At 47.0% G+C, this 12,042-nt stretch overlaps 1 protein-coding gene across 1 annotated transcript in view; it reads right to left on the bottom strand.

Annotated features, from left to right (window-relative positions):
• FANCA (Fanconi anemia, complementation group A) overlaps positions 1 to 11,437 on the bottom strand; it is a gene marked incomplete at its 5' end in the record, with an annotated part of 22,192 nt that extends 10,755 nt beyond the window's left edge. The window contains 16 exons of the mRNA XM_009868806.1: positions 187 to 286; positions 1,122 to 1,192; positions 1,661 to 1,803; positions 2,348 to 2,452; positions 4,673 to 4,749; positions 4,988 to 5,037; positions 5,162 to 5,222; positions 5,763 to 5,851; positions 7,018 to 7,077; positions 7,176 to 7,271; positions 7,731 to 7,841; positions 8,899 to 9,032; positions 9,577 to 9,718; positions 10,044 to 10,120; positions 10,718 to 10,830; positions 11,371 to 11,437. Of these exons, the coding sequence (XP_009867108.1) occupies positions 187 to 286; positions 1,122 to 1,192; positions 1,661 to 1,803; positions 2,348 to 2,452; positions 4,673 to 4,749; positions 4,988 to 5,037; positions 5,162 to 5,222; positions 5,763 to 5,851; positions 7,018 to 7,077; positions 7,176 to 7,271; positions 7,731 to 7,841; positions 8,899 to 9,032; positions 9,577 to 9,718; positions 10,044 to 10,120; positions 10,718 to 10,830; positions 11,371 to 11,437 (1,496 nt within the window). The remainder of the gene's footprint in view (positions 1 to 186; positions 287 to 1,121; positions 1,193 to 1,660; positions 1,804 to 2,347; positions 2,453 to 4,672; positions 4,750 to 4,987; positions 5,038 to 5,161; positions 5,223 to 5,762; positions 5,852 to 7,017; positions 7,078 to 7,175; positions 7,272 to 7,730; positions 7,842 to 8,898; positions 9,033 to 9,576; positions 9,719 to 10,043; positions 10,121 to 10,717; positions 10,831 to 11,370) is intronic.
• Positions 11,438 to 12,042: the final 605 nt, after the last annotated feature.

Genomic DNA, 12,042 nt, shown 5'->3' with positions numbered 1-12,042 from the left:
TGAGAGCAAACCCACACAATTTTTTTTTAAATGAGGTTTTGTTTTTTGGTGGGTTGGTGTTTTTTTTGTTGGAAGGTATTGACCCACAGCGCAGTTCAGACAGGTATGTGCCCCACAGCTCAGGAAACGGAGGCAGGGTAGCTTTTAGCACGCTTTAACCATATGATTTGGGGTTGGAAGACTAACCTGATGGTAAATAAGCTGGCAGAGCCTGCCCAGAAGCGCAGGCATGAGATTCCTGTGTCCACACATCATCTTCACAAACAAGGAAAGACATGGTCCCTGCCTGCAGAAGGTAAAATAACAAACAACCCCAGACATTCATTTTCTGGCTTTGGTACAGGAAGAGGTATTTAAAAGTGCTAAACACACTGAACCTGAGCCATACTTGTCTGTAAATAAAGAACAATTATTGTTCAGGCTCAAAGGAAATGTCGCTTTTGGAATATCTGAAGAGAGGACTCTTACATTGACGTGAATTTCACCAGGACCCAGCCTCAAATAACTTGGTAATAAAGAGTCCAAGAGGTGTTCTGAGATGACAACCAGGAGAGGAGGAAGCTGCTGTGCCTGGGGCACAGCCCAAGGTAAACAGAGGCAGAGCAATAAATGGGATGAAAAAAAAAAACAACTCAGTGCAAAAGCAAAAGCATTAATATAACAAAGTCCAGAAAGACACCCCAGAGCCGCGGCAGCACCCACTGTCAGGAGACAAGCGTTCTCCTCCCCCGATCCCTGGTGTGAGCCAGCAAGTAACTCCTGGACAAAAAATAAATAAAAAAAAAGCTTGCTTTGTTCCCCATCCCCTCCCCACCAAGCCTGAGCACGTAGTATTTGTGGGAAAGTTTTCATGGGTTGTCACAGAGCACAAAGCGGAGTCAAACACCGCCTTTTTCTGCAGGATCAGTAACGACAGGGGAGAAACACCTTTTACGCACGCACGTACATCAAAGCACGTTAGTTCTTAGATTACAGAACCTCAGCATAAAGCAGCCTGCAGCTGCCAGCCTGGCACGGAAGGGTATGAACAACCAGAACTCCCTCCTCAGCCCTGGACAAGCATTGGGATTCTAGTGTATTAAACCAGTTTTGATTTCCCTATGCTTTTAGTTGTGTCTTACCTGTCGGGAGGGTTAAAAGAGGAAGCAGCTATTAGGTTTTGGCAGAATGATGTCAGCAGAAGATCGACAACCTGGAAGAAGAGACACACCGTCGGGCTGGGTATCTAGATTTACTTTTGTGCTGCGTATATTTTATATTTCCCCGACATCAAGACGAGGAGGCAAACGGGTGACGTTCACAAGTCGTAGGGATCCACCAGCATGGGGAAGGGATGGGAAATAACAGCTCAGGAATGACCTCGGCCAACAACATACACCCAGACAAGCCTGGCAAAGCAAGTCTAGCTCCTCACAGGATTCTCTGACAGAATATCTCTCTAGATCTCTCGAAGTATATTACGAAAAGATCTCGCCACCAGGCATCCAACAACTTCCAGGAGGTGAAAACGTACAAAGAGCCTGTGCAGGGCAGGGCGAGGTAGACAAAAGGAGAATGTATTTCCTGTTCCCCGCAGACAAAGCGGCCTTTCACGTACCATCCCGATGCGCTTTTACCTCCAACCCCGCTGGTTCCACACCCCGAGCCAGATGGTACTCACGCTCCGCTGGCTGGGTTCCAGCCCAGGGGCAGAAATGTCAATCGGGATTGGAGAATTCAGAATAGGGGTTTTGTTCTCGTCGCCGCCGTAACCCAAGACACTGGCAAGTCTGTCAGAAATCACTGCGATCTGCGCCGGCACATCTGCAGGGAGGTTTAAAGAGGAGAGCCAGGATGGAAGGTACGAAAGATTTACAACCCCACGTCACAGGAAGGAGAAGTGAAATATAGGAGCCCGAAGTATATTATGAAAAGCTTTAATGAGTAAAAAAAAAATAGTCAGCCGGAACACAGGGATCGTCATCTTCATTTTAGAAGACGGCATTATTTTTTCCCCCAGCGTTATTGCCAATGCTCATCAAGAATAAGTTTTCACACCAGGAGGGAACAGCCTCCCGAGGGTGGCCCACAGTCCCAGGAACGTGCTGGCAAAATTGATGTGGTACCGAGTGCTCAGCGCAAAGACCTTCAGCTCTGACCTCAAGTACGGGAAATATGTCAGGCATTAAAAAATATATATATACATATATATGTTCATAGCTGGAAGGATTATACAGCTCGGAGATTAGCAGCTTCAGGTACCAGTGGCAACTACTGCTGCTGCTTTTGGCTAGTGTCAGTCACATTTTATTAATGCAGCTTTTCTAACAGCCAATTACGGGTAGTTACAGCTTGTCTTCCTGCATACCTCCGGATTTCGCCGGGTCCACCATCAGCATCCTTAGCTCAGCCAGCTCAGCCTTCAGCTGCTCAGCAGGCTCTTTGGAAAGGCTGGGCTCTGCTTTGGAGTCATCTAGACAAGAGGGAGAGAAACGCGACACCTCACCCTCACCTCGGTTCATAAAAAGCACTCGGCCATCTCCGCGTACGCTTCCTGTAAAAGCAGTGTTTGCTTTTGTATAAGCTCTAAGAGATCCCCAAACTGTCAACCTGCCACATACACAGCTTCAGTTTTATATTCTAAATGTGCAGTTTGATTAATCATTTATGAGTTTACGGCAAGCTGCGGGAAGGAATTCAGTTTTTTAAAGACAAGAGGCAAAAAAAGAATTCTCCTTGCCTGAGCTCTCTGCCCCTCACAGAAACTTTTGCTGTCCTCAAAAGCCTGGAACTAGCCTCAAAATACAGACACAACAACATGAATATCTTGTCATCAGCTTCTCCTCAAGCCAAATATCTCCAGATGTTACATGTTACCCTCTTTTTTTTTTTTTTAATGAACAAATGAAAGGAAATTCTTTTTACCACTAGAAAGAGAGTGCCACCAGCAACAAGCTGCCACAGCACAGCCCCGAAAACCACCCATATGGTTCGTTACACAGGAACAGCGTCTCGTATGCCGGGCCAGAAACAACTCAACCATGAACCAGAGAAGTAAATAAACAAAGGCTGAAATTAATACTTGCTGTAAATGCAGAGTAAAGCAACGAGGCGCTAGGAGACTGCCAAGTCACCTTTACGTGCAAGAACGAGCACTAAGGAACAGGGAAGCCTTCGAGCTGAGCAAAGCTCTGTCCTGCCTTAAACTCAGTCTCACCCCAGGGATGGATTAGGGCACAAGGGATGGGATTACACAGAATCACAGGATGTGGGTGGTTGAAAGGGACCTTATAAAAGGGACCTTGAAAGATGTGCTGCCCCCTGCCAGAGCAGGGTCACCCGGGGCAGCCCCACAGGAACGCGTCCCGGCGGTTTGGAAAGTCTCCAGAGCAGGAGACTCCACACCCTCTCTGGGCAGCCTGGGCCAGGGCTCCGGCACCCGCACAGGGAAAAAGTTTCTCCTCATGTTTTTGTGGAACCTCCTGTGCTCCAGCTTGTACCCACTGCCCCTTGTCCTGTCACTGGACATCCCTGAGAAGAGCCTGGCTCTGTCCTCCTGACACTCCCCCTTCACATATTTACAAATATTCATGAGGTCACCCCTCAGCCTCCTCTTCTCCAAGCTGCAGAGCCCCAGCTCCTTCAGCCTTTCCTCCCCAGGGAGATGTTCCATCCCTCCATCATCTTAGTTGCTCTGCGCTGGACTCTCTCCAGCAGTTCCCTGTCCTTCTGGAACCGAGGGGCCCAGAACTGGACACAACGTGGGGTTACGCTTTCCCAGGTACAAGACTCTACACTTGCCCTTGTTGAATTTCATAAGGTATCATAAAATGTGGATTAGTGTGCAGGGAACCAGATTAGGGTGCAGGGGACAGGCTGGGACACAGCTCGGGCTGATGAGGATGCAGTGGACACAGCTCAGGCAGTGCCACCGGAGGTCACTGGCAATTTAAGAAGTCCTGCAGCGCCTGGGCTGCCCATTGGGATCCCGCTGACTCTGGCACGGGGATATCTCCCCATCAGAGCCGGTTGCCAGGACAACCTCCGCAGCCAGACTGCTGCACATCTGCGCTGCCCCAGGAATGCTTTGTCATGTCTCTCCAGCCACAGCCTCGCCAGAAAAAGCTTCCAGCACCCCGAGGAGGAGTCGATCCAGGAAAGATCCCTGCCCACCAGCCTGAGCTTTTAATTTCATACAAACCCGTGGATGTTGCCCATTTTAAGACGCGTTTGAAAGAGGTAGGAGAGCTCAATAACTCTTGTTTACACCGACATCGCGCCACTAACGTGGCTACAGTGACAAGACCTGAAACGAGTGAGACCTTCCCACCCAGGCCCACATAAACTACGTGCTGCGATCCCTTTCCAGCCCCTCCTATTTCCCCAGATCGCGGTCACCCACAGGAATCCGTCCTTAAAAAGAAGACGATGGTGAGTTTCAGACAACACAACACATCCCAGGGCTCAGGCATCAGCTGCAGCCTCTGCAGAAATCCCAGCCCAGCAGCACAGGTGGAGAAAGTCATCACTAGAGTAACCGTGTCGTCCCCCAGTGAGGCATAAAGGACATACACGTGTTTACGGACGGATTAATCGGCTGCAGCTGTTGAAAAATTTCACTTCAGGAGGACATTGATGGAAATGTTAACTTTTCTTCAAACTGACCCATAAGTAAATGTTGTATTTTTTTTACCTTGCGGTGTTTTCTCTTTCATAGCACGACAGGCTTGCACGTATGTGGAGTACAAGTTTGAGGGTATTTTATCAGCTCTATAATAATAATAAAAAAAAGACATTTATTATACTCCGTAACCACATTCAAACTTCAGCTTTATTAAATATAAACCGTGCTATGAAATGTAATTACGGAGGCTCTAAAGCATCCAGAGCACCTGCTGCATTTTATTAATCATCAACAGACATTTGAGTTCCATCCAATAACTGGATGTGAAGTCAAACATCCTGAACAGAAAGCCCAGAAGCCCAGAAAATAACACCAGGAAGTTACCTCTTCAAAGAATCTATAAAAGCCATGCGTGCATCCGGGGTTTTAGGGAGCTGCAACAGAAAAAAACCAGGCAGGTTAGGCACAAATTATCCATCTGCAAACATGTGTCTAAATGGGAGGATCAAAAATAAACTAAACACATACACACACAAAAAAGAAAAACCAAATACTAACCACACGTGGCCTGAGCAAAGCAGGGAGAAACCAGGAAGTGTAATAGGGCCGCCTGAAAATACTGAGACAGAAAAGAAATACAGCGAAATATTAACAATGCCCAAGCTGTGAAGCGTCATCTCATTACCTCAAGAATTAATTTAGCTCCTGCAAATAAAAAAAATACATGAATAACCACTGACAAATCCCAGGAAGTGTAATAGGGCCGCCTGAAAATACTGAGACAGAAAAGAAATACAGCGAAATATTAACAATGCTCAAGCTGTGAAGCGTCATCTCATTATTCAAGAATTAATTTAGCTCCTGCAAATAAAACAAATACATGAATAACTATTGACAAATCGAGTTCAGGTTAGCCAACAGTTATTCATTTCTTTAATTTTGCTTTTTATTTATTACAATGATTGTGGACTTCTCTTGCAGGTGCTCACATGCCTTTTCACTCTCTGCCCAAAGAGCCCGACTGCAAAGGAAGGGGAAGAATTCCCCAAAACCTCCTTGGCTCCCATCTTCCATTTTTCTTATTTGGTCATTTTGGTTTGGACTTGGCTTTTACTCTCAGCAGAGCTAAACCCAAGGAGAGTAGAGGAGCACACGGTACCTGGCTTCTATCACTGACGTCGGGATCTTCCTCGTGTTTTCAAATATCTGAAGGGCCTTCTCGACGTCGCGAAGCGCCTGGCCCTGGGGCTGGCTCACACCAGGAACAATGAGACAAAGATGCTGTGAGACATCGAGGGCAACGACAAATCTTCCCTGCTTGTTCTTTCAAGGCAAGCAACGGCCTCGTGCGAGGAAGGGAAGCGACCGAGCGAACGCAACCGAGCAACAGAAACTACCCAACGCGCAGAGTGAAAGCTGGCGACTATCCAGCCGTCCCCCATGGGGACGGTATCTTTCCTGCTCTGAATCCGGGTTATTTTTAGGCTATTTTAGTTCCTCTGTTTGGAATTATGACTCAGCATCTTTGCTTCCAGCCTGTGTTCCCACAGTCCAGGCAGAGGGACTCGTTTGAGTCCTAAGGCACCTTAAGGCTGCGACCACCTGGGGCCAGCTTCTCAACTTGGAAGAAATTAAATGAATCTTCATCCGGTTCATCCCAGGGGCAGATTTCATCGCAGCACGCTCAACTACCCCGTCACCAGCCTGTATTTCAGGCACCGTGTGGCTGCTACGCTTGTGATCAACGTGCAGGAAGAAGCAGGAGCCAGCTGCTTCCTCATCAATTAGGGTTATTAGCTAAAACTTATGATTAAACACAGCAGGAAACTCCAGGCTGTAGGATTCCCTCCCCAAATCTCCTTTAAATACGAACGTTTTGAATACAGCGCCAAAGACACAACACCCTACACTGAAAAGAATCAAGATACATATTAAAAAAAAAGGCTTTCCCAAGCGATCAAATCACTGGGAGCAAAGCCACAGGGGGAAGCGCCACCATCGTAATGTGCCGGTTGATCAGCAGAGCCCCAGCTCCTGCAAACGCACGCTGGACAACGCTCCCTTTTGTGCCTTAAATCCTCCCCTACGGAATCTCCTGTTTATTTTCTACACGCCGCAGCACAGGGTGGGCAAGAGGCAGTCAGTGTGGGTGCTGACGGGATGGCTAACGCAGGTGCTGTTTGGCCAGTAGCCACTGAGCTCCTCTACAGCCTCACCGCAGCCCGTTTGTCCTCTGCATAAGCCTGATTTTGATGAATTTGGGGAGAGCCTGCGTATTTATGGCTGCTAACCCCCCACCTTAAATCCGAGAAAGGTTTGGCAGCAAGCTCAAACTCGGTAGGAACGGCAAAGGTGGCTAATTTCAGCTCTTTTCCAGAAGAAAAAGGACAATGGGAAGAGTGTTATGAGGGTACCTGCACGGATTCGTCTGTGGCAGACAGGTCTTCGTAGAGCCCCATATCTTCTATGGCGACCTGCGCGAGGGGATGGAGAGACGCAGGTGGGCACAGCGCAGCTGGCATTTTGACAGATCCAGAAAAAACTCGTTTCAAGAGCGGCAATTTTTACTCACCTTGAGGTCAGCCAGCCTGGTTTTCGCCAGCGTGATGTACTCCAAGAGGATAGACCGGTGCTTCGTCGGCACGAAAGGCGGGTACATTATATGGACCTGAAATGCGGGATTCGCAACGAGATTCGCCATCTTAACTCTGGTTAGAGTTTACAGTCTTTTACCTCAAGTATTCCCCAAAGATGGTATCCGTGCTTGCTTTAAGAAAAGCCATTTTCATGGCAACTTACAAGTAACTTTTTCCCCAGAGAGCAAGATAAAAAAGTTAAAAAAAAATATATCACTGAAGCACTTAAACATGATAGGAGTTCTCCTTCTTGTCAAGTCAATAAAAGAACCTCATACTTCCTTATTTCAGGGAGAAAAGGTTTTGAATAATATATCAAAATATTGCAATTAGTGTAACGGCATCAGCAGCATGCTGATCCCAATTGAAGACACACAGTGCCATTTCTATAGTAACAAAAATAAGAAGTTGAACCCAATCCAAGGCACAAGCACGCTCGCTTTGGAGCGGTTCCCTGTCGGTCTTTAGAAAACTACCTCTGCTGGCCTCACCTTCAAGTAGGGCGCTGCTTCGAAGGGCACTAGCTCAGACAAGAATTCAAAGAGGAAGACCAGAGCTTTCTTACTGCTCCCGTGGTGACCGCCAGCGTTCCCAAAGGAAGCCTGAAATGTCAGAAAAAACAACAAACGTGGCTCTTCAGTGCGGAGAGAACCCCCACAGTGCATGAACCCCAGGCAGCTGTTACAGAGATCTGCTCTCTGTCAGGAAGCCTGAAATGTCAGAAAAAACAACAAACGCGGCGCTTCAGTACGGAGAGAACCCCCATATTGGCCGTGCCTGAACCCCAGGCAGCTGTTACGGAGATCTGCTCTCTGTCAAGAGGATCATTCTGGGGAAGAGCCTCCAGAGAAAGCCCACAGCAATCTCTGTGGAAGTTTTCTTTGAGTTTTTTTGTCCTGTTTGCAGAAAGCCTGCCGCAACACACTCAAAACGACGTTCTGATGCGCTGAGGTGAGGCCAGTGAGGGGAGGTAAGCAGAGGAACACCGAAATGCACGGCAGGATTGAGGCTCGGGGGGGAACCACGAATCTGCCAGTTCCTACACAGCTTTATCTGGGTGTTACAAAGAGAATAAGCCAATCTTGACACAGAACTCAGCTAGCTTGCCTTTTGATACATCAGCAAAGGCCAAGCTCAGATTTGCAAACTCATACAAAGGAATTTCCAGGTTTCAATCATCTGGAGGGGATTTGCATGCCGAAAAGACTTACGTGTTTACTACGAAAAGCTAGCGACCAATTATTTCTAAGGTCAAACACAGCAATTAGAGCTGCATGCAAACATCCAGGAAACCGGAACGCTTAATCTGCAAAAACCTACAACTTACGCAACAACAACACTGCTGGTTATCAAGATTCTGAAACACATCCAAGATCATGATTATAACAGGAATTACACGTCTGCCTTCCTGACAAGTAACTAGAGAACGCAAGATGGACTTGGAAGATGAAAGAAAATAAATACATTCTTTGCAGACACAAAGACAGTAATAAATATTCCATCATTCCTAATATCAATGCAACCACTTGTTACTCTTTTTCCCCGATTCCTAACTATCTCATTCCTGACTATCTGGTCTGAAACCAGGCAGCAAAACATGCTTTAGATTTCTCACGCACTTAAAGCAAAAACTACCAGTCAGGCCTCTCTTAGTCTTACCTTAAACCACTCGGAGTAAGGCATGAACACGGCAGGGCCCTCCAGAGCAGCCTGACGCGCGATCAGGAACGCCGTGATCATGTTTTCCATATCAAAATTCTCAAAGGCCTTTATCAGGAGGTGGCTCAGTAGATCTAGAAACATAAAACAACCTCAAGCTTTGCTCCTGACAACTGTGCTGTCATTTTATACAATGAGGGAAAATATCTACGATCAAACACAGAATCATTAAGGTTGGAAAAGACCTCTAAGATCACATCGGTCACACAGAGAAGGAGGCAGCTTGGGGAACTTTTGGGATTCAGACTTCACACGCTTCCAATGGTCAAATATTAGGATTTCAACCTGGAAGAACTTCAGGGAGCCCAGCAATGAGCTAAACACTACAAAACTCTAATAAACAAAGAGGTGAGATAGAAGAACGAAGCTTCAGCAACCGCTGCTCCCATTATTAATGAAGGTAATTATCAAATAACCACTCTTAGGTGCACACGACGTTTGAGAAGCATCAGGCACAAGGCCTGGCATTCACGTCGCCGCTGACAGGGAACATCTGACCGAAAAAGCAGATTTTCTGCTCCTCTTTTTCCGCACAGGAATCTCAAAACGGCAAGGACGAACGAGCACGTCGCCGTACCGCTTTTGCTCAGGAGGCTCGGCTGGCCAGTACCTGCTCACCTTTGAGAAGCTGCTCGGCCTCGGCATGGCAGACGGCCAGCGTGGAAACGCAGGACAGGACGTGCTGCCAGTTCACCTCGCGCGTCTCCAGGACTTGTTGCAGCTGGGAGATGGACTCCCGCGCGCTGAAAGCCACAAACAGCTAGCAGAGGGAGAGTAACTCATTTTAGCTGTGACACACAGCCACCCCTAAGAGTGAAGCGTGTGGTCAGGGTGAAAATAAACAGGAATAACCCAATTCTTTCAGAAGTCATGTCAAACTCTAACAGTGAAAACTCACATCTTGAATTATTAGCTTTGTTCTTATTAAAAGCTTCGCACAAACAAAAATCCTTCTGAGGACTTTTGCTTCGTGCTTCCTCCTGCCTACAATTTCTGGCCACTGTTTTTCAATCATCTCATTTCTGATCTTTTAATGAATATAAACACAACATAGTAAAGTCTTTTGTGAAGCCGGGAAGACGAACCTTGCGATACAAGGTACTGAGCAGCACGCACGTTCTTGCAAAGCTCCACTCTTTCTGCATGCGGATGGCATCGGACACTGCAGCCAGAAAAAAGAAAAAAGTTCACTCTTCAGCAGTAGATTTTAAAATACGCCGAAAATAAGTTAACCACACAAGATTTCCCTCTGGCTTTGGCAGCCAGATACATCAAAAATTGCCCGCTGAAATCCTCTCCCTCTCTCTTTCACATTTGGAACACAACCGTGGCGACAAGGCCCGTGTCATTTCACCTCAGAGCTCATCTTGGGATCGCACGCTCGTAGGCCAACACCGCACGCGCAGCAGGGAACCACCTTCTTTCCCCTCAAGAATCTCTTTCAGCTGGAAGCCAGCAAGGACACAGCTCTCACACGCAGCCGGCTCGAGATAGCTCAGAGCGATTTGGCCACCAGAGGTTTTGTAGCCCAAACATATTTCTTTCCTCCAAACATCACGCTTCTGTTCACAAGCTGAAGCTCTGTCTGAAAGCACCGCTGTTCCACCTAAAGTTTTCTCCTGAGTTACAGCCCTCTAAATTGATTTTTTTTTTTTATTTTTGTGTCTGATCTGTCACCCCGGCAAAGAGTTCCCCTGGCTCTGGGTCCTCCAGGCCCACCATAGGCTGTAGAGGCTCGCTTCTGCCCGCCTCTTCCTACCTTTCAACAAGGGGTTGTAGGTAAGAACCTCGGTCAGGGTGTGTCTAAAAAACTGCCGCAAGGAATCCGGACAAACTGCACTTTTATAAGTTGACACATTGAACATGTTCAGCCTACAAGTGACAAGGAAAGAGTCAGAAACAATGTGCAGATGTTTGATCACCGAGGGATGGAGCAGAGACTCACTGCTCTACATCAATATTATCACATTCACAGAAATATATATATATACACAGTTCTGTGTATATACTTTTTTAAGAAAAAAAATCTATTGGTTACTCAACATTACGCAGCTACCAGATTTACAAACTCGAGCCTAACACAAGCCCTGCACAGGACAGGACTGGAGGGCGATAGATCCGAAGCAGTCAGACAGAACGGGTTTGGAGGCAGGAACAGGAGGAGAGGGCTAAAAAGGTGCTCCAAGACTGGTTCCAAAACTGCCAGAACACCCTTTCCTAGTCAACATTTATCCTTTTACAAGCATTTGCACGTATTTTATTACAGATGAGGCTAAACATAAGTAGCCCGGGGCGGGGGGTTGGTGTGTGTGTAGATAAATGAAAAAACCTCACAACAGTCTCATTATTTCAGTAGTAACAGTGAATAAAAAACCTCTTCCTGACGTTATTCGAAGGAACGACGTTTCTTACCAGAACCTCATAGCTTGCAGCGTGGAAACATCTTCCTGCTTCTCTTTCCCAACAGCGTCGAGCACCCCTGCACCCCAAAATGAAGACACAAAAAACCACAGTGAGAGAAATGGAATTAAGCATGATGCTAAACAACACGCAGGGACTAACAGGAATGAGCCATTTGTGCACCTTTAAGAAGGTGACCCCATTGGGGAAATGTGCAGAAGCACGTGAAATTCAGCAGCATTAAATTCTCACTCATTTTTCTCATTTTCCAAAAGCGACACGGAGACGCGGAGACCGTCATCGCTAACCTTGAACCAATTTAAAAGCGTTCCCAAGAATGTGCTAATAGTTAAGCCGCCTAAAAATGCACATAAATTAGTGTTTCATTTCCAAATCGTGCGAAGCCGCACGAGAGAAACATCCATCCGGAGGCAGGGATTTGCACCAGCAAGCTTCGGATTAACAACCCCTGGGAAGCACGGGTTTAACTGCCCTGGCCAAACAAAGAGCACGCTGCCACAAGTCGGTAACGGCGGCAGGATTTTACGTGACATTTCCTTGGCAGAAATTCCTTCAAAAAGATAGATCTGCCCCCAAAACGACTGGCAGAGGTCAAACGGGTTGGCCACTTGCATAGCACATTGTCTTGACCGTCACAGAATCAGAGAATGTTGGGGGTTGGAA

This window comes from Apaloderma vittatum, unplaced genomic scaffold (genome assembly GCF_000703405.1).
Source record: "Apaloderma vittatum isolate BGI_N311 unplaced genomic scaffold, ASM70340v1 scaffold16804, whole genome shotgun sequence".
Lineage (NCBI taxonomy): Eukaryota > Metazoa > Chordata > Aves > Trogoniformes > Trogonidae > Apaloderma > Apaloderma vittatum.
The sequence above is the reverse complement of the archived record's forward strand: the minus strand, read 5'-3'. Positions and strand labels throughout refer to the sequence as shown.